The sequence below is a fragment of the Saccopteryx bilineata genome, chromosome 3 (genome assembly GCF_036850765.1).
Source record: "Saccopteryx bilineata isolate mSacBil1 chromosome 3, mSacBil1_pri_phased_curated, whole genome shotgun sequence".
Classification (NCBI taxonomy): Eukaryota; Metazoa; Chordata; class Mammalia; order Chiroptera; family Emballonuridae; genus Saccopteryx; species Saccopteryx bilineata.
The window spans coordinates 53,546,812-53,573,572 of NC_089492.1; the positions used below are offsets into that span (position 1 = coordinate 53,546,812).

Genomic DNA, 26,761 nt, shown 5'->3' on the forward strand with positions numbered 1-26,761 from the left:
TTTCTGAAGCTGGAAACGGGGAGAGACAGTCAGACAGACTCCCGCATGCGCCCGACCGGGATCCACCCGGCACGCCCACCAGGGGCAATGCTCTGCCCACCAGGGGGCGATGCTCTGCCCCTCCGGGGCCTCGCTCTGCCGCGCCTGGGGCAGAGGCCAAGGAGTCATCCCCAGCACCAGGGCCATCTTTGCTCCAATGGAGCCTTGGCTGCGGGAGGAGAAGAGAGAGACAGAGAGGAAGGGGGGGTGGAGAAGCAAATGGATGCTTCTCCTATGTGCCCTGGCCGGGAATCGAACCCCGGTCCCCCGCACGCCAGGCCGACGCTCTACCACTGAACCAACCGGCCAGGGTGCATTATTACAATTTTTAATATTTGACGTTAGAGCAATGGGAATGGACTATATTTCCACATTTCTTCTGCATTTCCTTTTCTAACCCTGTATCTTCCAATCTGTATACCCTTTTGTCTTCAGATGGAAGTCAATTTTATTTTAATCTATGATTATATACTACTTTAAGTATAATTTTTTCTAGATAACTAAGCCATATTGTGGTCTGTCTATATGATGAAAAAGCATCATCCTACAATGTAGGATCGCTGCTTTAATTTTCAAATGTAGGAGTTAACTGCAAAAAAAAAAAATTAAAAACAGTTATGTGCAGAAATAATTTTTAGCATATTGAATTTTTATTTGATTGAACCTGAGGAGACCCTAGCTGATTATATTAATCGGAACTGACAGTTCCAAATCAGTTTGACTAACATGTTAGAAGTAATTGGGAGCAATCTATAGCACTCATCAGACTATGGTACATTTTGGTTCTGTTTTTAACTGGCAAACCCACACTTGCATAGTATAGTAGTAATAATTTAGTTTCTGTAGTATGGCAACATTTAGTTATTATTTAGAAATATCTATTTTTACCAACAGAGTTAGATATAGGGTTTACTAATTTTAATTTCAATTTCATGATGGCCAAGTACTAGTTTTAATTTCCTTCTCTGAGTGTTAGACCCTACCTTGAGATTAGTCTTATTGTTAAATTGGATAAATTTAGGCATTTTCTAATTAGCACACAACTGTGATTGGTATAACAATAGCTGCTAATAGTACTTTGCCAGATTGATACTGTTATATTGTTCCATGGGGACACAGAAGCTTAGAGATGTGGAGAAACTTTTTGGTGTTTAGACAACCTGCAAGGAGAGAGAAACTTTCAAACCCAGATCTGCCTTCAAAAACTGAGGTTTTAGCTACCACACAATTTTTTCCTGGGGTACATGTTGGAGTGTGGCTGCTGTTTTCCATCACATGTCACCCTGACTTCAACTTTAGGGAGGAGTGCAGGGTTATTTACCTCTACTAAGCACAAATATTAAGATTTTCTACATGGTAGTATTTTTATAACCATGTTGTTCCAGAAATAATAGGAGAGGTATAGTTATTTAGCTCAACTGTTGAATTCTGTTCCTGCACCCTGAACAAAGGACATTTGGGCTGGAGGACAGAATTTATTCAGAACAATTATCACTGAAACACCAACTCAAAATTATATTAGCAATATAAATATTCTAGTTTTAAAAAGCGGCAAGGCTGTGTAAACTCTTAACAAGTAACTTCCTGGAGTGATGTGAATTTTACCAAAAGTAAGAAAAGAATTTGGGTTGAAGGAGACAAAATACCAGAAGACAGGTGAATTGTTTCTAATTATAGTATCATATAGTGTGTAATTTAAGTACCTTAAAGAAGGAGATTGCCTGATGGATTTAGGTGGGCCTAAACTAAATCATATGAGCCCCTGAAAAGCAAACATTCATCCCCCGACCCTGCCACATGCTGGTAAAAAAGGGAAGTCAGATTCCAAACAAGGTAAGTGTTCCATGTGCCATTGTTGACTTAGAGGTGAAAAGGCCGCATGTCTAAGTAGAGGGAGCCCAGTTCCTGCAGCCACAAGAAGCACTGTCAACACAAGAGCACTGTCAACAACCTGAAGGAACCTGGAAGCAGAATCTTTCCCAGAGAAGAGCCCAGTCCAGCCTACACCTGGAGTTCAGCTGTAAGACCCTGAGCAGAAAACCCAGATGAGCCACACAGTACCTGTTTCTGACCCACAGAATTGGGAGGCAATAAATGAGATTTAAGTCATTACGCTTGTTATCATTTATTGTGGCAGAATAGGAAACTAACGTAGTATATAATTGATAAGTTTTTTATATGATCCCTATAAGAATTTTAAAAGAAAAATGTTGCTCATTCTGAATAGTGATTAATACAAACATATGTTCTATTGCACTTTGTTTTATTGCACTTCACAAATATTGCATGCTTTACAAACTGAAGCTTTGTATCACCATCAACATTGAGGCAAGACTCTCCACTAGTACAAATATATGACTAATGGTTCAGACAATGGTTAGCATTTTTAGCACTAAATATTTTTGAAATTAAGGCATATGCATTGTTTTTGAGACATAATGCTATTACACACTTAACAGATTAAAGTACAGTGTAAATAAACTTTTATATACACTGAGAAAACAAAAACTTTATGTGACTTACTTTATTAAGATACTTGCTGTATTGGATGGCCTGAAATAGAACCTATAATACTCCGAGTTATGCCTGAACTTGAAAATATTTATTGTGTCCAGTATTTAGGTCTTTGGTGAAGTGAAAAGGAGTGTAAAATCGAATTGCTTGTTGCTCATATTACTGATACTGCCGCAACATCAAAGTCACAATGTGATATCAGATGTCAGAATGGCTTTCACCAAAAAGAAAAGAGCTTTGGCTCTTTCCATGTCTTGGACATTGTGAATAATGCTATGATGAACATGGGTGCATGTGTCTTTATAACAACGTGGATGGATCTTGAGAACATTATACTAAGTAAAATAAGTAAATCAGAAAAAGTGAAAAACTATGATTTCACTCACAGGTGGGATATAAAACTGAGACTTATGGACTTAGATAAAAGTGAAGTGGTTACCAGGGGGAGGGGGATGGAAGGGAGGAGGCTGGGAGAAAGGAGTAAAGAGGCACAACTCCACAGTGATGGCAAATGATTTGACTGGGTGATGGGTATACAACATAATCAAGAGTTCAAATGCTATAGAAATGTTTACTTGAAATCTATGTACTCTTATTGATCAATGTCACTCTGTTAAATTTAATTTTCTAAATAAAATAAAAAATTAAAAGAAAAAGAAAGAGCTAATAAGTGCTGATGGGAATGTGGAGAAAAGGGAGCTTTTGTGCACTACTGATGTGATTGCGAACTGGTGTAGCCACTATGACAAAGAATGTGAAGATTCCTCAAAAATTAAAAATAACGCAGTGGATAAAGCGTCGACCTGGAAATGCTGAGGTCGCCGGATCGAAACCCTGGACTTGCCTGGTCAAGGCACATATGGGAGTTGATGCTTCCAGCTCCTCCCCCCCTTCTCTCTCTCTGTCTCTCCTCTCTCTCTCTCTCTGTCTCTTCCTCTCCTCTCTAAAATGAATAAAAAAATTTTTAAAAAAATTAAAAATAAAACTGCCATATGATTTACAGTTCTACTTCTGGGAATATATCTAAAGGAAATGGAAACACTAACTTGAAAAGATACCTGAACTTCCATATTCATAACGGCATTATTTACATTAGCCAAGACATGGAGAAAACCTCTGTCCATCAATATACGAATGGATAAAGAAATTTTGATATGTATATACAATTAAATATTATTCAGGCATAAAAAATTAGGAAATCTAACCATTTGTAACAACATAAACAGAACTTGAAGGCATTACTGAATGATCTCATTTATATGTGGAATTAAAAAAAAAAAGATTCCAAAAAGAAACCAAACTCCTAGAAAAGAGATCAGATTTGTTGTTGCCAGAGGTGGAGGGTGGGGGGATGTACACTGGTGAAAGGTGGTCAAAAAGTACAAACTTCCAATTATAAGGTAGGTAAGGACCAGGGATGTAATGTACAACATGATGACTAGCTAATAAATCCTATGGGTTCTCATCACAAAGAGAAAATATTTTTCTTTTATTCTTTTCTTTTTGTTTTATCTATATGTGAAGATGAATGAACCATCATGTTGTGTACCTTAAACTTGTACAGTGATGTATGTCAATTATTTCCCAGTAAAACCAGAAAAAAAATCACTGCCTTTCCCATACAAAATCACTTTGTCCCAGGGTTATTTGGTTAGCCCGTTTAAATCCAAAAGCATATGTGGTTTCTTTTCCTCAGAATCCGACTATAATGGGAAAATGCAATCTATTATAGACACCAGAAAATTAGATCATATTCTTTAGGTATAACCACTGAAGAAATAACATATATCAATAATTACAATAAAATGTTTATTTTTCAAGGTAATAATAGTGAGCTACTAGAAAAAAATGCTATAGTGAAAATTAACTGGATATTTGTGTGTGTGTGTGTGTGTGTGTGTGACAGAGTCAGAGAGAGACAGGAGGAAGAGAGAAAGATTAGAAATATCAACTCTTCATTGCGACACCTTAGTTGTTCATTGATTGCTTTCTCATATGTGCCTTGACTGGGGGTGAGGGCTACAGCAGACCGAGTGACCCCTTGCTCGAGCCAGCAACCTTGGGCTCAAGCTGGTGAGCTTTGCTCAAACCAGATGAGCCCACGCTCAAGCTAGGGTTTCCAACCTGGGTCCTGCATGTCCCAGTCCGACTCTCTCTCCACTGTGCCACCTTCTCATCAGAAAAAATTAGCTGGATTTTGTCTATTAATTTTTCTATGGTCAATGGATTTGTGCTTTGCCATAAGTAACAGCCTTTCATGGTGTTGCACATAACTAATTTTAAAGAAATTAGTGAGGAATATGTAGGGGGGAAAGATACTAGGTTCAAAATTGAATATGAATTTTTAATTTGACAAATCAAATCATATATATAGAAAAATATATTTTTTTCTTTTTGTGTTACAGATTAATCTTAAAGATATTGGTGAAATCTTTAAAATACGTATTGGGCATGACAACAGTGGAAAAGATCCAAGGTGGTATCTGGAAGAAATTAGACTTCAAAACATAGACATGTGTGAGCTGTTTTGTCTTACTGTTGATTCCTGGATCGCTGAGAATGAAAATGGTGATAGATGGAAAGAAATGCCCATTATGAGAAAAAATAAAACATCTTTACCAGGTATTTAATTTTACTTCATTTGTGATTTATATTAAAATGAAAGTAATTGAAGTAATTTAGAACAGAGAATAGAAACATTATCCAGTAACGAGGCAGATACTAATTATCTATTCTTTGTGGTCCATAAAGTCTCTTGAAACTGTTCATCTTTACCAGTTGTGAGACAACTGCTATAGGTAATATGTAAACTAATAGTGTGGTTACATCCCCCCTGAAAAAACAAACAAACTTTATCTGTGGACACTGAAGTTGGGATTTTATATAAATTTCCATTTATCAAGGAATAATATTCTGCTTTTAATTTTTTCACCATTAAGAAAAGTAGAAAGCATTCTTAGCTCCTAAACCATACAAAAAACAGGTGCTGCCAGATTTGGCTTACAGCTCACAGTTTTGCTACTCTCATTTAGATCGCTTTAGGATTAACACTTGTGTGGTTGTTCGAAGGTGAAAATGTATATACAAGAATGTATGTGTGGCATCAATTTATCTTTCTGTAAATGGTTTGCTAGCCATTTAAATGTGGCTTTCTTCTTGACTACACTATGTTAACAAATATTAGCAATCATTCATTTAGTGATATCTACATTCTTTTATTCAGATTTTTGTTTTATTTTGCCTAAAAGTGAACTCACACACTTTGCCTTAATTTTTTCTATTTTATGTATCTGTGATAATCATATTTTTCACTTTTACTGTTGTGCTGAAATGTATACTGATGGCCATTTTGTCCGAAATTAAATGTTTGTGTGTGTATGTGTGTTTTCTCTGTGTCCTAGAATTTTCTATTACATTTGACACTGTTGATCTCTCACTTGAAGAGCCGGAGATTCCTAGAGGCTTTAGAACTAGACACACTTGGCTTTGTAATGTATAATACTTATTTGTGTTACCTTGAGCAAACTATTTAGCGTCCTTTACCCAAAAGTATCTCTCATCTATAAAATGAGGATAAAAGTAGTGCCTATGCTGTAGGATTGCTTTGAGTACATGAGATATAAGGCACTTAGTCTTCAGGGTGACACACTTGTAGTACTTTGTTCCTGATACATAGTAATCAGGCAATAAGTACTACCTATTACCATCACTGTTATTAAATATTTCTTTAACTCTGACCTCCATCACATGATACCAACCTAGTTCTTCACTCTTTCCTCCATTAAAAAAAAAAATTCTATCACTACCTCTTGTTGACCCTGTTTTCTTGAACATGTGGGTTTAAATGCTTGATTCATCACTGCCTTTCTGAGCCTCTCCCTAATTTTTATTGCTCACTCTACACAGAGAATAACACTTCATCTTCAGCCCTGTCCTCTTTCTTGCTTAGAGCCCTAGTATTCCATTAAGCAATTCACCATCTTATCACATTGTAATCTCTATTCATGATCTATTTAGTCATTCCACACAAATAAAGGTAAAAATATGTATATAAATGGATAATAGCTGCCTAAGTGTATTGAAAACCAGGAGACATAAAGATGATTTACATAAGGCTCTTGTTCCCTAGAAGTTGTTCAGTTTTCATGGCTTCAGTTATCATTTTCAGTCTATCATCTTCCCTCTTTCTGCCCTTCCATCAGTTTCTTCTTTTCAGCTTTCCTCAGAAGGCTTTACTTCACAGCTCACTGGTGCTTTGAACCCCCACATCCCAAACTATGGATATGGAGAAAAGGAAATCCTCCTACACAGTTGGTAGGGATGAAATTGGTGAAAACACTATGAAAAGGCAGTATGGAATTCCCTTAAAAATTAAAAATAAGGCCCTGGCCGGTTGGCTCGGCAGTAGAGCGTCGGCCTGGCGTGCGGGGGACCGGGGTTCGATTCCCGGCCAGGGCACATAGGAGAGGCGCCCATTTGCTTCTCCACCCCCCCTCCTTCCTCTCTGTCTCTCTCTTCCCCTCCTGCAGCCAAGACTCCATTGAAGCAAAGATGGCCCGGGCGCTGGGGATGGCTCCTTGGCCTCTGCCCCAGGCGTTAGAGTGGCTCTGGTCACAACAGAGCGACCCCCGGGAGGGGCAGAGCATCGCCCCCTGGTGGGCAGAGCGTCGCCCCTGCTGGGCGTGCCGGGTGGATCCCGGTCGGGCGCATGCGGGAGTCTGTCTGACAGTCTCTCCCCGTTTCCAGCTTCAGAAAAATACAAAAAAAAAAAAAAAAATTAAAAATAAAGTTTCCATGTGATCCATCAATTCTACTTCTGCGTGTTTATCTAAGGAAAATAAAAACATAGTTCAAAAAGACATATGTACGACCATGTTCATTGCAGCATTATTTTCAATAGCTAAGATATGGAAACAATCTAAGAGTTCTTCAATAAATGAAGAATTTAAGAAATCATGGCATATATACACAACAAAATATTATTCAATTGTAAGAAAGAATAAAATCTTGCCATTTGCAACATGGATGGATGTCTAGTGCATTATGCTGTGAAATGAGATAAAAAGGCCCTGGCCATTTGGCTTAGTGGTAGAGCATCAGCCCAGCATGTGGATGTTCCGGGTTTGATTCTCGGTCAGGACACACTGGAGAAGCGCCCATCTGTTTCTCCAGCCCTCCCCTTCTCATTTCTCTCTCTTTCTTCCCCTTCTGCAGCCGGGCTCGATTGGAGTGGGTTGCCTCCTGGCGCTAAGGATGGCTCCATGACATCCACCTCAGGTGCTAAGTGTTCCATGGTGAGGTTGCAAGCATAGCCCTAGATGGGCAGAGCATGGCCTCTTAGCAGGCTTGCCAGGTAGATCCTGGTTGGGGCGCATGAGGGCATTTGTCTTTCTCTCCTCCTCACACTGAATAAAATGGAAGGAAGGAAGGAGGAAAGGAAGGAAGGAAGGAAGGAAGGAAGGAAGGAAGGAAGGAAGGAAGGAAGGAAGGAAGGGAGAAAGGAAAGAAAGAAAGGAAGAAGGAGAATTGCAAGTGGGGAGGGTTTGAGAATGGGGAGAAATGAGTGACCTGTCTTTTGTTTTTTTGTTCTTGTTTGAATAAAATTTTTTTAAAAGACTCAGGAAGTTATATTCTCTGTTATATGAGTCATTTTTTACTGATATAGGCATGTTAGCAATTATAGAGCATACATGAAAAAAAAATAGAGATAATATCCAGCAATTAAAAAAAGAAAGAAATTTAAAATTCTATGATCTATTTATACTATTCAACAAGTTGCTAAATCTGTCAAGAATTCATTCTTTCTAAGAATGATGTAAAGAAGAATGTTTAAATTCATGGTACCAATAAAAAACAGCAAATCTTAATGTTTTGATGTATTAGTTATTTCTCAATTTATAGTGTTTTTAAAAGCTGCATTATTTTTAAATGAACTTTACTTAAACTCAACTACACAACTATTTTGTATTTCTTCTAATTACCTCCTATTTGATATGTGCATAATTTGTTGTATGCAGAAAAAATGTGAAAAGCAGTTGTATGGGTTTAAAAAAATTTAAGATACAAAAGAAACTTATTGTACTTTAAATGAACTATTGATTTTTGGGGTTCATTTAACTTGAGCATCAATAAAGCTCAACATGTCTTCTCTGCATCTTTCTTTTCATCCTTTTTCCAGATTCACTAATGAAACTTTATTCATTAGCACCTCCCATTTAAAGGGGTAATTTCTTAACTGAAGTACACCAACCATTTTTTACAGCAATTTCTGCTACAAAATAATATAATGTAATATACAATATCAAAAGCAAATTTGATCCAGTCTTTTTATTTTATTCCAGTTCTGACAAATCAATCTAACTGCCCCTTTCCCAGACAGAATATTTGCTCATTTACAGAAAAATCATTAAAATAATAAAGTAAAAAAATAATGACACATCAATGTTCAAAATTTAACTAGGGAGAAAACCTATTGGTGAGCAAGGGGCAGAAGTCTGTTCCTGCCTAACATTTCTTTTGGAAAGTCATTTTTGTTGTCACCGACAGGTTCATTTACTCTTTCTGTGAAACCAAGGGAAAATAGAGCAGAATAAAATCATTGAATTGACACTTCTCTGGTCTGGGGTTAAAAGGAGGAGTAAGAAGAAGTTGACATTCAATATTTTGGTATTGTCTGTCCATTTGTTAAACCATTCTGAAGTGGCCCAGGGAAGAACACAAAGAGAGATATAGGTTTTTTTTTTTATCATTATTATTTTAAATGAAACTATTAACGTATTAACGCTTAGGCTTGCCAAGCTGAGTAGACTTCTAGTGACACACTTAAGTGTTTTATTTATTTACTCTTTTTTAAAATTTTATTTAGAAAATTACATTTAACAGAATGACCTTGATCAATAAGAGTATATAGGTTTCAGGTGAACATTTCTATAGCATTTGAACTGTTGATTATGTTGCATATCCATCACCCAAAGTCAAATCATTTTCTGTCACCATATATTTGGCCCTCTTTACACCCTTCCCACCATCCCCTCCCTCACCTCCCGCCCCTACGTCCCACTTAACCTAGTAACAAGTTCATGTTTATTGATGATCATGAGTATCACTTTTATATCTCATCTATGTGTGAAGTTATACAGTTCTTAGCATTTTCTGATTTACTTATTTTACTCAGTATAATGTTCTCACGGTCCATGCATGTTGTCATAATGGCAATATATCATCATTTCTTACAGCTGAGTGGTATTCCATTGTATATATATACCACTTCTTTATCGAATCCTCTATGTAGGGACACTTTGGTGTTTCCATGTCTCACCCACTGTGAATAACGCTGTGATGAATATGGGGTGCATGTGTCTTTATGTACCAATGTTTTCAAGTTTTGGGGTAGATACCCAGTAGAGAGATTACTGGGTCATATGGTATTCTATTCTTAATTTTTGAGGAACCACCATAATTACTTCCATAATGGTTATACTAATTTGCATTCCCACCAGCAGTGAATGAAGGTTCCTTTTTCTCCACAGCCTCTCCAACACTTATTACCTGACTTGTTGATAATAGCCAATATAACAGGTGTGGGGTGGTATCTCATTGTAGTTTTGATTTGCATTTCTCAAAGAGCTTGTAAACATGAGCATCTTTTCATAAATCTGTTGGCCACTTATATGTCTTCTTAGGAGAAGGGTCTATTTCAGGACCTCTCCCTACTTTTTAATTGGATTGTTTGCTTGTTTATTACTGAGCTTTGTAAATTCTTTATATATTTTGGATATAAACTCCTTATCAAAGCTGCTGTTTGCAAATATCACCTCCCATTTACTTGACTGTCTATTTGTTTTGTTGTCAATTTCTTTTGCTGTGCAGAAGCTTTTTAATTTGATAAAATCCCATTAATTTATTTATGTTTATGCCTTTAATTCCATTGCCTTTGGGTTCAAATTCATAAATTGTTTTCTACTATCAAGGTTCATGAATTTAGTGCCTATGTATTCTTCTATGTAATTTATTGTTTCAGGTCATATAGTTATGTCTTTGATCTATTCTGAATTAATTTTTGTGCAGTGGGATAAACTATATAGTAAAGCTTCATTTCTTTTTCCTGTGGCTTCCAATTTCCCCAAAACCATTTATTGAAGAGGCTTTCTTTTCTCCATTGTGTGTTTTTGGCTTCATTGTCAAAGATTATTTGTCCATATATATTTGGTTTTATTTATGAGCTCTCAATTCTGATCCATTGTTCTGTATTTTGTTTTTCTGACAATACCATTTTGTTTTGATTATTATGGCTCTATAGGATAATTTGAAGTCAAGAGGTGTGATACCTCTGGCTTCATTCTTTTTTCTCAAGATTGCTTTTTCTGCCTGACCTGTGGTGGTGCAGTGGATAAAGCGTCAACCTGGAAACGCTGAGGTTGCCGATTCAAAACCCTGGGCTTGCCTGGTCAAGGCACATATGGGGAGTTGATGCTTCCTGCTCCTCCCCCTTCTCTCTCTCTCTCTCTCTCTCTCCCCTCTCTATAATGAATAAATAAAATCTTTAAAAAAAGACTGCTTTTTCTTTTCAAGGTTTTTTATGGTTCCATAGAAACCTGGTGATTTTTTGTTTTATTTCTTTAAAAATGACTGAGATTTTAATAGTGATTGCATTAAATTTGTATATTGCTTTGAGTAGTATGGAAATTTTAATTATGTTGATTCTTCTTATCCATGAACATGGAATGTTTATTTATAAAGTGATAACTTTACTTTTTCTTTTTCAATGTGGATGCCTTTGTTTCTTCTTTAAAACTGTTTTTCTCTTTTGCTATATTCTTTTTTTCCTTTGATCTGTTTACAACAGGTCCCTTAGCATTTCTTGCAGCCTTGGTTTGGTTGTAGTGAAATCTTTAGTTTTTTTTTTGTCTGTAAAGCTTTTTATTTCTCCTTCAATTTTAAATGATAGCCTTGCTGGATAAAGTAGTCTTGGTTGTAGGTTCTTGTTCTGCATTACTTTGAATATTTCTTGCCATTCCCTTCTGGCCTCAAGTGTTTCTGTTGAGAAGTCAGAAGTCATCCTTATGGGGGCTCCTTTGTAGGTGATTGTCTTTTTTTCTCTAGCAGCTTTTAATATTTTCTCTTTATCATTTAGCTTTGGTAATTTAATTATGATGTGTCTTGGTGTTGGTTTCTTTGGATTTCTCCTTAATGGAGTTCTCTGTGCTTCCTGAACATGTGAAATATTTTCCTGCCTTAATTGGGGGAAGTTTTCCGCTATAATATGTTTGAACAAAGTCTCTATCCCTTGTTCTTTCTCTTCTTCTTCAGGAACCCCTATGATGCGGATGTTATTTCTCTTCATGTTGTCACAGAGCTCTCTTAGAGTTTCCTCAGACTTTTTGAGTCTCTTTTCTTTTTTCTGCTCTGCTTCCATGCCTTTATTTATTGTGTCCTCTAACTCACTGATTCGATTCTCTGCTTCATCCATCCTGCTTTTAATTCCTTCCATTGTATTCTTTATTTCAGATATTGTATTTGTCATTTCTGTCTGATTGTTTTTTATTATTTCAATGTCCTTTTTTATATTTGTTATCTCTTTATTTAGGTTTTCGTAATGGCCATCTATGGTGGTTCTAATATCTTTGAGCATCCTAACAATCGTTATTTTAAACTCTGCATCTGGTAATTTGGTTATATCTGATTCACTTAGGTCCTTTTCTGGGGATTTCTCTTGGTTTATTTGTGTTGTATTTCTCTGCCTCCGCATTTTCTCTTCACGAGAGTGGCTGTGATCACGTGCTCGGGTGCACAAGGGTTGGTGATCTTGGCCTTTGCCCCGCCCCCGTGTGTGATGTTATGCTCGGTCCTGAGGGCACTGGCGAGCACCTTTGCTCAGCTGCGGGTCTCCGCCTGTTTCCGAGCTTTCGCCCTGCCTTTGCAGGATGATCCCACTCAAGGAACAGCTGCTAGCCTTGGCTCTACCACCAGGAAAGGCTGCGTGCCCAAGCTCAGCTTCGTAGCGGAACTCCGCCTCTTCTGGGCTTTTGGCTCCACCCCCGCGGGAGGAGCCTGCTACCAAGTCAGACCGCAAGCCTGGGTTGCACAGGTGGGGCAGGGATGTGCTCCTCTGCCCTTGCTCCGGGGCTGGTTTCTACCCTTTCTGGGTTTCCCGCCCTTCTCCCGGAGGCTGGATTACTGGCTGCCGGCAGCTGAGCTTAGCCGCTTTTGCACGCCCCCTTCTCCCTAGCCGGGCAAGATTGAGCTCACACCTGAGCCCACTGGTGGCCAGCCGGCTTCCGCCCCTGCCAGCAGAACCGCGCTTTTGTCTCCCGCTGCCGCCCGCTCCCCGGTGCGCCCTCAGCCGTGTGGGTGGGGGCGTTGCAGCTCGGACCCTAAGACTCACTACCGTAGACCCGAAAGCTCCCTCCTTCTGTGCGACTCTGCTCTGAATGCCGCGGGGGAGCTTGTTTGGCTGCTCTCCTGCTTCCCTTTGCTGGTATTGCTGTTTCCGGGGGAAATATTCACTTCAGCTTTGGGGAATGACTCGTCCCAGGGGTTAGAGTGGCTATCTCCCAAAAATGTTTCTCCCTATGCCTCCTAGATTGCACTCTCTTCCTGTTACTGTGGTTCTCTCCCCTCTCCCTCCGTCTCCAGGAGCCCCGGGTGAGTGTTTGTGAGAGAGATGTTCTGCGTGGTCCCTTTAAGAAGGATCCTGGGTCTGAGAAATCAGACTCTCTCACAAACAGTATCCTGACTTGTTTCCAGCTAAATACTGTCCTTATGCTTCTTCTGGGCTCTGGGGCTGCAGGCTGGGGCTTTGTTCCTGGGGCTCAGAGCCCTTTCCCCTCTGCTAAACTCACTTCCCGCCATGCGAGTCTCTCCCTGCTGCTGTTCGCTCCGAGAAGCTGGGCAGCCCTCTCCGCGTTTCCGCTTTTCCTACCAGTCTCTGTGTGGCTTCTTCAGCGTTCCTGGGTTGAAGAGTCCTTTTAGTTTAGTCCAAAGTTGGTTTTTCCAGTTGATAGTTCATAAAATTAGTTTGTAATCCACATTGGTTCTGGGAGGTAGATGCTGGTACGTTCGCCTACTCCAGCGCCATCTTGTCTCTCTCCTGGTCCAATTTCTTAATTTTACAATGAAGGAAATGGAGGCCCAGTGCAGTTAAGTTCACTTTCCCAGTGTTGGTCACACAGCTGTTCACAAACTAGAGCTCTAGTTTCCTGACTTCTAGTCCGATTTACCTCTTTTCCTCTGTTTCTTTCTTTTGCCTGATTGCTATGGCTAAAACTTTCAGAACTATACTGCTTACAGAAATTAGAGGATATTTCAAAATGAATTGAAGCAATAAAATATCTCCTAATTTTTGTGAGCAGTATGTTGAATAAAAATAGAGAGAGTGTGCATGCAGCCTTGTCTTGTGACTGATTTCAGAGGAAAAGCTTTCTTTTTTCACCATTTTAGTAAGATAGTAGCTGATCGTTATATATAGCCTTGATTGTGTTGAGGTACTTTCCTTATATTCTAACTTTATTAAGTGTTTTAAACATTAAAAAAATGTTGGATCTTATTGAATGCCTTTTCTGCATCTATTGATAGAATTATATTATTTTTGTTTTGTTGATGTGTTGTATTATGTTGATTAATTTCTATATGTTGAACCATCCTTGTGCACCTGAAATGAATCCCTCTTGATTGTGATTTACTATATATTTAATGCATTGTTGTATTCAACTTGCTAATATTTTGTTTAGGATTTTTTATTCTGTATTCATTAGAGATATTGATTTATTGGTTTGTGTTTTTTTCTTTTTGTGTTGTCTTTGCCAAGTTTTGGGAAGAGGGTCTTGTTGGCCTCCTAAAATGTGTTAGGGAGTATTGTTTCTTCTTATATTTTTTGGAAGACTTTGTGAAGGATAGGTACCAAATTTTTTTTTTGAATGTTTGGTAGAATTCACTAGCGTAGCCATCTGGTTCTGGAGTTTTGTTTTTTTGAGAGGTTTTTAATAGTTGTTTCTATTTCCTCCCTGCTATAGGTCCAGTTAGGTTTTCCGATTCTTTATGACTCTTTCTAGGAAAATTGTATAGTTCTAGGAATTTATCCATTTCCTCTAGGTTGCTGAATTTAGTGGCATCTAATCTTTCATAATATTTTAATATTTTCTATATCTATGATATTTGTAGCAATTTCTATTCTTTCATTTTTTATTTTGTTCATATGACTTTTTCCTCTTTTTTATTTTTTTTGTGAGTCTTGCCAATGATTTGTTGATTTTATTGATCTTTTCAAAGAACCAGTTCTTTGTTGTATTTATTTTCTTCTATATTTTTTTGTCCTCTATTTTGTTTAGTTCTACTCTAATTTTTAATATTTCCTTTCTTTTGTTGACTTTGATTGCTTTTTTCTTCTTTTTCTAGTTCTTTAAGATATGATGTTAGATTGTTTAGTTGAGATCTCTCTTGTTTCTTGATATAAGCCTGTAATAATATAAACTCTCTTATTATTGCTTTCAATGCATTCAAGAAATCTTGATACGTCATTTTTGTTTGTCTATATATATCTTTTGATATATGCTTTTATCATATTTCTTCTTCAACTCAGACATTTTTAAAAGTATGTTGTTTAATTTTCACATATTTGTGGGTTTCTTTACTTTTTTATAGTTGAATTCTAATTTCAAAGCCTTATGATAAGAAAATATGCTTGGTATAATATTTTAATCTTCCTGAATTTGTTGATGTTAGTTTTGTGACCCAACACGTAGTCAGTCTATCCTTGCAAATGTTTCATGTACACTGGAGAAGAATGTATAATCTGATGTTTTGGGATGATGTCCTGTAAATGTCATTATGTTTATTTGAAGCAGTGTGTCATTTAAAACCAATATTTCTTTATTGATTTTTATTTGGATAACCTATCTAGAGTCATCAACTATGGGTTAAAATCTTTAAGTATGATCATATTTTTGTCTGCTTTTATTTTTAGATCAATTAGTAGATGTTTTCTTTTTTTTTTTTTTTTTTGTTTATAATAAATTTTTATTAATGGTAATGGGATGACATTAATAAATCAGGGTACATATATTCAAAGAAAACATGTCTAGGTTATTTTGTCATCAAATTATGTTGCAAACCCCTCGCCCAAAGTCAGATTGTCCTCCGTCACCCTCTATCTAGTTCTCTGTGCCCCTCCCCCTCCCCCTAACTCTCTCCCTCCCTCCCTCCCATGTCCTCCCTCCCCCCCCCACCCTTGGTAACCACCACACTCTTGTCCATGTGTCTTAGTCTCATTTTTATGTTCCACCAATGTATGGAATCATGTAGTTCTTGTTTTTTTCTGATTTGCTTATTTCACTCCTTATAATGTTTTCAAGATCCCACCATTTTGCTGTAAATGATCTGATGTCATCATTTCTTATGGCTGAGTAGTATTCCATAGTGTATATGTGCCACATCTTCTTTATCCAGTCTTCTATTGAAGGGCTTTTTGGTTGTTTCCATGTCTTGGCCACTGTGAACAGTGCTGCAATGAACATGGGGCTACATGTGTCTTCACGTATCAATTTTTCTGAGGTTTTGGGGTATATACCCAGTAGAGGGATTGCTGGGTCATACTACTCACAAAAATTAAGGGATATTTCAAAATCAATATGAAACAATAAATAAAGAAGCATTTGATTTTTTTAATTAAACAAGAACATCAGAAAAGCAAACAGAAGGTCAAAGAAAGTTGTTCAATTATGCAAAGAAGATGCAAAACCAAGTTTTATTTTTTTGGTAAAAATGCACTATACAAAAGGCTGAAAGTACTGGAGTATCTAGCATGTTCCCTAATCCCATGATTTTTGTGAACAGTGTATTTTGGTGCTCCCTGGTTTGGTCCATATATATTAAGAAGTGTTATGTCTTGATATAATGTCTCCTTTATCATTATGCAAAGTCTGTCTTTGTCTCTGGTTAGCTTTGTTGCCATCAAGTTAGTGTTGTCAGATATGCTTTTTTTTTTTTGGATATTTTTTGCTTGCAGAGTTGTTTTCCAACCTTTCACTTTGAATCTACTTTTGTCTTTGTAGCTTAGATATGTCTCTTGAAGGCAATATGTGGTTGGGTGTTGGTTTTTGATCCCATTCGCTACTCTGTGCCTCTTTATTGGTGAAGTCAGTCCATTTACATTTGGGGTAATTATCGACACTTAAGGATTTTCTATAGACATTTTATTTTTTTTTTGTTTGTTTGTTTGTTTTTTCAGATAGCTCTGTCTTGTTTGGTTCTTCTCTTTTGTATTTTTGTCAGTTATTTTTGTTTGGTAATATTCTATACTTCTTTCCCTTCTTTCTTCTTTTTTTAAGCTGTGTATTTTAGTAGTGGCTTTTTTTTGTGTGGCTACCATCAGGTTATTAAGAGAAAAATGTTTATATGTATAAAAGTCCTTTGTCTTATGAGTACTTCTGCACTCCATCCTCCTTTGATACTGCAAATTTTTATTCTCTCCCCTTTTATGTTATTATTGTCTCAGATTATTTTTGTTTTTACTGTAACCTTGTTGGAGCTTTTACTTGTAGTTTTGATCTTTGTGTCTGGTTAAATAACCCCCTTGAGTATTTATTTCCTGCAATAGGGTTTTTCTGGTGATAAATTTCCTCAACTTCAGTATGTCTGTAAAAGTTTTTATTTCTCCATCATATTTGAAGAATAACTTTGATGTATATAGTATTTTTGGCTGTTAATTACTTTCATTATTTTGAATGTTTGTGTATATTCTCTCTCACTTATAGAATTTCTGCTGAGAGTCTGATAACCAAATGGGCTTTCTTTGATAAGTTATGTTCTACTTTTCCTTAGCTGCTTTGAGGATTCTTTGTCACTGATTTGTGACTATTTTATCACGTTTCTTGGGGTAGATCTGTTTGGGTTGATGTAGATTGGTGTTCTGTTTGCTTTTTGGATTCAAGACGCTAATTCTTTCCATAGGCTTTGGGGATTTTCATCAATTGTTTATTTGAATAGGCTCTCCATTCCCTTCTCCTTCTCTTCTTCTTCTGATATACCCATTATTCTTATATTGCTCTTTTTGATGGAGACTAGACCATTCTTGTAGCGTTCTCAGTTTTTTTAATTCACAAGTCTCTCTCCTCTTCTCTCTGTAGCATCTTTAGTTGCCTGTTTTTGGTATCACTAATTCTTTCCTCCATCTAGCTTGTTCAATTAGCTAGACTTGCTACCTCAGATTTTAGCTCATGTATGGAGTTCTTCATTTCTGTTTTTAATGTTTCAAATTCCTTGATGAGGTGTTTGTTTTGCTTTCTGAGCTCATTAGTGTCTTCTCGCATCTCACTGAGTATTTTCAGAACTTTAGTTTTGAATGCTCTATCATTAAACTCCAAGGTTTCTATGTGATTGAGAGTTTTTTCTGGAGACTTTTCATTTTCTTTCTGAACTTCATCTCTGTCTTGTGTAGCCACAGTTTTCAATTTCTTCTAACTTGATGGCATTTGAAAGTGGTGTTGTTAAAATCTGTAACAAAAATCTATTAAAAAATAAAAATAAAATACAGTAAAAAGCATAATAAGTTAAAAATTATGAATGGTAAAGAAGAAAAGCCACAGAAAAAAAATCAAAAAACAAAAAGAAACCACATCCCCAAAATAAGAATAAAATATATAAAAATTAAAACAAAATTCAAAAGAGAAAAAAGAAAAAAATGAAGAAATAAAGAAATAAGAAATTTTAGTTTAGAGAGCTTTCTTCCCATAGGTGTTGTTGTATAACAAATTTTAGGTCTGTGAAGTTCCTGGACTGTCCTCTGCTAAGATGTTGCTGTTTCAATGATGTAGTCAGGGCTGCAGTTGCATTGGTGGGTGGGTCATGTTGTGAGGGCTTTACAACTCTAACAATGGCAATCTCAGGCTTCTGGGAGCTCCTCCCCATATCTCAATAGACATGGATCACCTCTGTTCTTCGAGAGAGAGAGTTGCTCTGTAGAGCTAGCCCTGTGGTTTGTCTCTACTATTATCAATACCATGAGGTGATGGAAGTGGTATCTGGGAGACTAGGGGCCACACTTTAGCTTTCTTTATCTCTGATGAGAGCAAGCTGCAGGAAGACTGCAGGAACATTGGCTGTGACCCCATGCTCTGGCCACTTTGTTTTACCTACCCCCTTTTCCCTCTATCTCACCGCTCCTCCCAGAAGAAGGAGACCCAGGTTTCTCTCTCCATAACCTCAGACAAAACCCAAACAACCTGAGCTTCTGTCTTTCCGTAGTCCAGCAGAGGAAAAAAAAACAGAACAGTGATAACAGGTTTGTCTCTTCTCCAAAGCCCACCACAAATGCATTTTATCTTCTGCCCCTCCATTCACTTCGTCCCACCTTTAGTCCATTCAGTGTTTTGATCCTTCAGGCATGCCTATAAGCCCAGCTGTAGTTCCTTTGCTGAATTATAGTTGTTCTATTTGTTGAAATTTCAAGGGGAGAGATCAGGAGTATCCCTTACACTGGCATTACTCTTATGTCATTTACTTATATTTTAATTTAGTAGCACAAAAAGAGTACTTTCTCTTGTAGTTGGCATCTACACTCTAAACAAATTTATTTTGTGACTTTGCTTCTTTTTTTCAAATAATAACTGGAATGTTTTCAAAATGTTTCAAAAAAAGGGGTTTTGACACTTTTTGTCTATAAATCCTCACTCTTTGGGGGCTGAGCTAGGTTGCTGGTGGGATCCAAGCCACCTCCTCCTGGAGACGAGCACTGCTGACCTGAGTTCATCCACATCCACTTTAATTTGCTCACCATCTGCCATATTCGTGGGACAGGCACTAGGAGCTTCTAGTCGCCCTTGGTTGGTTGTCCTTAAGAATCTTTAGTTAATTACCAGTGTGGACAGCCCAGAGATGATAAGAAAGCCACCTAGCTCATAGTGACTTATGGCAGCTTCATAAGTTCTCACTCCAGGCTTTCTTAATGAAAGACAGACGATAATGCTAGGTGAGGCTTTGGGCCATATCTGCTAGTGAAAAAGTGTTTGAAGTTAGTTTTTGGCCAGGTGGTGGCACTGTCGATAGAGTGTCAGCCTAGGATGCAGAGGACCCAGGTTCAAAACCTCAAGGTTGCCAGTTTGAGCATGAGTTCATCTGGCTTGGGTGTGGGCTCACTGGCTTGAGTGTTGGATCATAGACATGAGCTCATGGTTGCTGGCTTGAAACCCAAAGTTGCTGGCTTGAGCCCAAGGTCACTGGCTTGAGCAAGGAGTCACTGGCTTGGCTGGAGCACTCAGTCAAGGCACATTTGAGAAAGCAATCAATGAACAACTAAGGTGCTGCAATGAAGAATTGATGTGTCTCATCTCTCTCCTGTCTGTCTGTTTCTATTTGTCCTTCTCCCTGTCTCTGTCTCTCTCTCCCTCTCTTGCTAAAAAATTAAAATTAAAAAGATGTGTCTGCTTCAAAAAATTTATATTTATCAGACTTTCAGTAGTGAGAAAAATATGTGTTTCTGAAACACTTCTGACAACTTACAGCAGGTTTTGGATAATAGCTGAGTTAAGTTAAAAAAAAAAGGCCCTGGCTGGTTGGCTCAGTGGTAGAGCATCGGCCTGGCGTGTGGAAATCCCGGGTTCGATTCCGGGCCAGGGCACACAGAAGAAGCGCCCATCTGCTTCTCCACCCCTCCCCCTCTCCTTCCTCTCTGTCTCTGTCTTCCCCTCCCACAGCCAAGGCTCCATTGGAGCAAAGATGGCCCGGGCGCTGAGGATGGCTCCATGGCCTCTGCCTCAGGTGCTAGAGTGGCTCTGGTCACAACAGAGCGATGCCCCAGATGGGCAGAGCATCGCCTCCTGGTGGGTGTGTCGGGTGGATCCCGGTCAGACACATGTGGGAGTCTGACTGCCTCCCTGTTTCCAGCTTCAGAAAAATACAAAAAAAAAAAAAAAAAGCAGGCTTCTTTCAATGCTTTAACTTTTACCTATACCCACGTCCAAATGAAAAATGTGAGCTTCAAAAAGAGACAGACCCTTTCATTGACAAAACAACTGAAGCTCAGAGAAGCAGGATCCTGCTTCAAATCTTGGCTAATCACTGGCTTCATGAATTCAGGCAAGTTGCAAGGGTTTTCTTGGTTTAGTTAGTTTGCCTATAAAATGGGGCATAAAATATTCAATACCTACTATTAGAATGATCACTATATAATTCACCATCTAAACCAGAACCTTTTTAAGAGGGAAGAAAAGATTCTTTTAATAAGTATGTGAGAACAACAGGTCCCAATCAAGACTATTCCAGGCAAACCAGAAATATGATCACCCCATGATGTTTGTTTCCATCAGGATTATGTGAAAGGATATGAATACGGTATTTGCAACATGGAAGACACTTAACAGACATTTAAATAATTCCTTTGCATTTTCCTTTTCACTTGTCTTCTGCTTCCTTCATAGTACTTAGCTGGTATCATGATGGGGCAGGGAGGCAAACAGAAAGAACACCTTGGCAGCTGGACAGGCTGCTCTCAGTCCTATATCCAGAGTGGACTTCTAAAAATATCAGTCAGAATATGCCATTACTTTTCTTATAATCCTCTAAAGGTTTCCCAGTTTACTAAGAGTAAAAGCCAGAATCCCAAACTCCAACCTTTGGGCTCCCTGATGGCACCAGGCAAGTTGTCCCCTCAGGCCTCTCCTCTTCAGTTCTGTGTGTTGTCCTATGGCTCCCCAGGCCACTGCATGGCCAGCTCCTAAGGTCTGTGGCCCAGAGAACCTTCTCAGTAGCCCTTCCTGGTGACCTTCTATAAAATAGCAAGAAATTCCGTTTCCCTCCCAACGCTAGCACTTCTTGCTACAGCTTAAAGGTAAAATAAATATTTTCAACCAAGAGGCACCTGAAGATTCATCCCTAAACCACCGATGTAGGTACAGACTTGGACCAAAACCTTCAGTGCAGACTGAAGCACTGGCACATGTTTAACACTGAGTCTCATTTACCACCTGTTTCTGGGACTTGGTTTCCTTCGGCAGTTTGTGTTAACACAATCATACCAGGATGAATGCTCAGAAAGCTTAATTCTTGGCAACTTGAGAGAAAGTACTGAAACAGTCCATTAATTAAATCAAATTAAAGATTCAGCCAAGGGAATTGTCTTGTGGAAGTTCAGCTGTGCTGCCGGTAGAGATCCCCAGGCTTCGGCATTGATGCTTACGTTCCTGAGGCGGTTGGAGCAGCACTGCAGGTGCCCACACGCAGAGAGGAGCTGGCTCACACAGGGAGCACTACATAAAGACTCTGCAAGGCAAAGTCATGGAGTATTACTTAGGAACATTTAAACATCTAAATGAAAACATAGCACTAGGGAAGTTCCCCAAACATAAACAGTAACACTTCTTTGTTCTGATTCAGAAGAAAAAAAATTAAAAACCCTTACATTCATTAAAACTATTGTGTGTACTTTCACAAGAATGGGGTACAAGTGTCCCCATGACTTTCTCTCCATTTTCTCAGACTCAGTGATTATTTGTTTATGTCACCCAAGATTGACAGGACCTGAAATGTTTTGAGAGTGTTTACCAGGATGGAGAACTGGGGACTGAGAGATCATAGGCCCAAGGTCATTTGCCAGCTGAAAGAGTTAGAAAACTGACTGGCCTAGAGACCCATTGGTACCACCATCTCTGAATAGGGAATCTAAATATTTGAGAGGTGCTGGGTGAAAAATTTACCACTTAGGGCCCTACTTAAGATTTAAAGTCCCATGAGTTTCACTAGAGTGTTGATGCACTTACCCCCAAATCAGGGTATAGAATGTGTGTGAGTGTGTGTGTGTTCACCTACATATATGTGCACAGAGGCACATGTCTCTAGGTTAAGTCTCATAGGTCACTTCCCAGTGAAAATTTCAACAATGTATCCTGAGAGGAGAATGAAAGTCTGCAACATTAGGAATGCAGCTGGAAGAATAATTTTTTTATGTGACTATTGTTTATTTGAAAAATGGAGATTTTTTTTCTAGCAAATTAAAAATTCTTAAATGGTTTGCACCAAAATAGAATAACACCACTGGACCATACTACATAGAGTAGATAAAGAGATATTTTAAATTAGCTCACTTAAGATAAGCTTCTAGCACATGTCTGGCATAAAGAACTTTACAATGGCAGTTTCCTGCACCCTCCTTTCCCTTCTTCCGTGACTCCCAGGACTGGTGTGGATGGTGTCTTTAGAGAGGGTTAGTCTAGGAAGCCAAATTCTATTGTCCATTTCTACTAGCACATATAGATCTTGGAAAAAAAAGCCAAAGCCAAAGAGCCAGAAGCCATCTGGACCCTGAAATAAACTGGGAAATAAGAGCAGAGTTGGTAGCAAAACGAGCCTGGATAGGTAAGGTTGGTTTCAGGCACAGACTGGGTGAAGGGCAGCCACAGGCATTTTAGATCATTCATACTAGAGCAGTTCTTTTTTCAACATAGCACTTTTTATAGATAAATGGAGTAATAGGCTTTCATTTATTCAGTATTATTCCGTCAGCATTTAAACATGTGCTAAGAGCTAGGAGTTTAAAACTGACAAAGATGTGAATCATACACTTATAGCACATGACATTTAGGACAGGGAGACCAAGACATTCAATTCACAGCTAAATGCATTCCTGCAGGATACACTCAGTGTGAGGGTGGACAATGGCTTGGATGATAGACAATCTTGTGAACTCAGTCATTGCTTTCTGATATATCAGTGGTAAGTCAGGTGAAATTAATAACAGAATTACTAAATATTCTTTCATAATTTATTCAAAATCATTCTAAATTGTGAATATTTCTTTCCTTGAGGCCATTTCTCTGGCAATAGCTGTCTAAATCTAGGAGGAAAAATTTCTGGTTCAACTAATTTATTATGACATTCTAATACTGACAAATGGCAGACTGTGGGATTAGATGTCTGCTCCTTTCCATGTTCACTTCTGGGCTGACTTTATTTGGTCATCAGTTCTTTTTAAATTTGATCTTGACATCTTAGACTGGGTTAGTGACGAGTCTTTTCTTTTGATGGTGAAAGACTCAATTCTATTTTAAAAATAAATTCTAATGTCTCAATGTTTAAAAAAAACTTTATTCCAGCTAACTTTGTGAAAAGGCTGTCCTCATCATCACATACCTGATACATTGGGGTAATCGAGAAGTAGGCAAACAAAGGAATTGGAAACTTCTGGCATTATATCCTATTAGGAAGTGATCCTTTAAGTGGGATGCAGATGAAAATTACCAGACTGTACTAAATACAATATATTTTTAAAATATATTGTTGGATTCAATTTCTTTATACATTCATTCAAAAATAAGACAGCTTTTCAGGTATGAGAATTTTTCTAGAGATCATCAGCAGTTTGTATAATGTTGTGATAAATTTGAATCCTCACAGTGTTAACCTTGAGGAATACAAAAATATAACTTCTTTTTATTCTCCATAACTGATTAACATCATATCCCTTCACCAGGAAACTTTTGGAGTGATGGAAATACTTACTATCTTGATTGTTGTGGTAGTTACAGCACTTGCATAGATTTGTCTAAACTATCAAGCCCTATTCTTTAAAGAGTGAATTTTGCTACATGAAAGTTGTGTTTCTACAAATTTAACTTAAAACTAATCCAAACCCTTATTTTCACTGATGATAGAAATATTTAATCATTGAACTCAAAATAAGCTCAGTTACTGTCACTATGAAGCTAAGGTTCTTTTGGTCAAAAACTGGTCAAGAATTCTCACTCTGCTCCATTTCCTATTCCACGTGGCTATCTTTGTTCCTGGATATCATTCTCAGGTGTGTTGAGGAGCCCTGGTGTGAGGGTCGTCTTCTGTCTCTTTGGTCATTACTGAGCTGTCTCATTCTACTTTATCTTTAGATTTCACCTCACCTCTCTTAACTGCTGCTGAAGAAAACACATGTCCTACCATGACATTAGAAGTTCTCCTAAACTTCCAATAAAAAATCATATTTGAGGAATCCTTTTGACCTCCTCCCCAGACATGTGACTTTTAATATGTCATTATAACTTAGAATTATATGCATACCTCCATGAAAAGTAAAAAATATATAATTACTTTTATATCTATAGATATTATATATACTTGTTCTAATAAGCAGAGTGAAAAGAAAGGAGAAAGAAAGAAATACCAATTTGTTGTTTCACTTAGTTGTATATTCATTGGTTGCTTCCTGACCGGGGTTATATGTGCCCTGACCATGGTTTGAACCTGTAACCTTGGTGTATCAGAACAATGTTCTAATCAACTGATCTACCTGGCCAGGACCAGGAAGACAAGTATTTTATTCTGTGCTTATGACAGACTTTGTAAGAGTGAATAAAGCTTTCAGAACTTCCTGAAGATACTGATCAAGTCTCAAAAAAAAAAATTTAGCATCAACTATGGTAAAAAGAACATTTAAAAAGTTTGGAAAACATATTCTATATATATATGGATAACTTAAACCAAGTTAACACTTTCAGACACCTTAAGCTAAATTATGGTTATAAGTACATTAATAATTACTTAAAATCTACTACTTTAAGGATGATTATTTTTAATCAAAATTGTTGATTTATAATACTTGTGTGGTTTCTTTGTCTTTTTTTTTTTGTATTTTTCTGAAGTGAGAAGTAGGAAGCAGAGAAACAGACTCCCACATGCACCCCACTAGGATCCACCCTGCACGCCCACCAGGGGGCTCTGCCCATCTGGGGCGTTGCTCTGTTGCAACCAGAGCCATTCAAGCACCTGAGGTGGAGGCCATGGAGCCATCCTCAGTGCCCGGGCCAACTTGACTCCAATGGAACCTTGGCTGTGGGAGGGGAAGAGAGAGAGAAAAAAGAGAGGGGGAAGGATGGAGAAGCAGATGAGCGCTTCTCCTCTGTGCCCTGACCAGTAATTGAACCCAGGACTTCCACATGCTCGGTCGACACTCTACCACTGAGCCAACTGGCAGGGCCCATACTACTTATCTTTGAATAAGTTTAAGTAAAATCCATTATATGTAACATTGATTTCTAGAAACCCAGCTTTGTCTTTTTCAAGTAATTAAGCTCAGTTGTAATTTTTTTTTCTAACTCACAGTTTAGACTTACTGTTGGTCTCCCTCAGGAGTTCAATTTCTTGTGTGTGAGGGTTCCATTGCTTAAAATAAAGATAATTTGTTAGCCTTATACATTTTTACAACAGAATGAATGGCTGTTAGCTGGAACATATGGCCCTGCTTTTAAATTAACAACAGTGAGTCCTAACTTTAATGCCCAAGGAGCTGGACTTTGCTGCACTTTTCACTTGCCAAGACTGGTTTAGCACACATGATATTTTAGTGGGCATCTAAATGACATGTTAACTAACCATTCTTTAAATTTTTCCTTTGTGCTATGTTAGATGATGAAGAATTTTATACTGCTTGAGAATCATGAAAAAGTTTGGAATTAGAATATATTGTTATGAATTAAGCTTTAAGAAAAGAATCTACATGCTTTTGTTGCAGAACTATAGCAAATGCATAGTGAATTATATAATTTAGTACAATTAAAGTGAAGTCAGTGTTAAAGATTACAGCAAAATGTGTTTCTCTGAGTAAGATAATGTTTTCTTTTAACTTCTAATTCAAACTATGTGACCCTTTTGATGTGGTTTGAGAATCAAATTCTGTGCTCAACTATGATAACTTCTTCATTCTAAATTTCTGGAACATTTACTTCTATGTGTATTTTAGATGGCAAGTAATTTTTTAATTTTGTCTTCTGTGTATGAAACTTAATTTATAGCAAGCTGCACCTAGGAAGACAGTGTTGAGAAGTATTTGAGGTGTGTCCAGGGAGTAGGAAAGGATCATGATTTGATCATGAGAGAGTACAATTGTTCGGGAGGACTGAGTGCTATATTTTATGCTATAAATACATGGTCTCTGTTCTAAACAATTTTATATGTACTTTTAAACTTTGAAATATTTTTTAACGTGTGTTTTAATATTTTAAATATCCTTATTTTTTAAATTAAATTTAATGCAGTGACATTGATAAATCAGGGTACATATGTTGAGAGAAAATATCTCTAGATTATTTTGACATTTGATTGTGCTGTATACCCCTCCCCCAAAGTTAAATTGTCTTCTGTCACCTTCTATCTGGTTTTCTTTGTGCCCCTCCCCTCCCCTAACCCCTCTCTCCTTCTTCACCCTATCCCCCCTCCCCCAACCCACCGCCCCTGT

The 26,761-nt window shown here is 37.8% G+C and overlaps 1 protein-coding gene across 1 annotated transcript in view; it reads left to right on the forward strand.

Moving 5' to 3' along the window:
• RP1 (RP1 axonemal microtubule associated) overlaps window positions 1–26,761 on the forward strand; it is a 413,345-nt gene that overhangs the window by 361,509 nt on the left and 25,075 nt on the right. Inside the window, exon 26 of the mRNA XM_066266133.1 lies at window positions 4,959–5,175. Within this exon, the coding sequence (XP_066122230.1) occupies window positions 4,959–5,175 (217 nt within the window). The remainder of the gene's footprint in view (window positions 1–4,958; window positions 5,176–26,761) is intronic.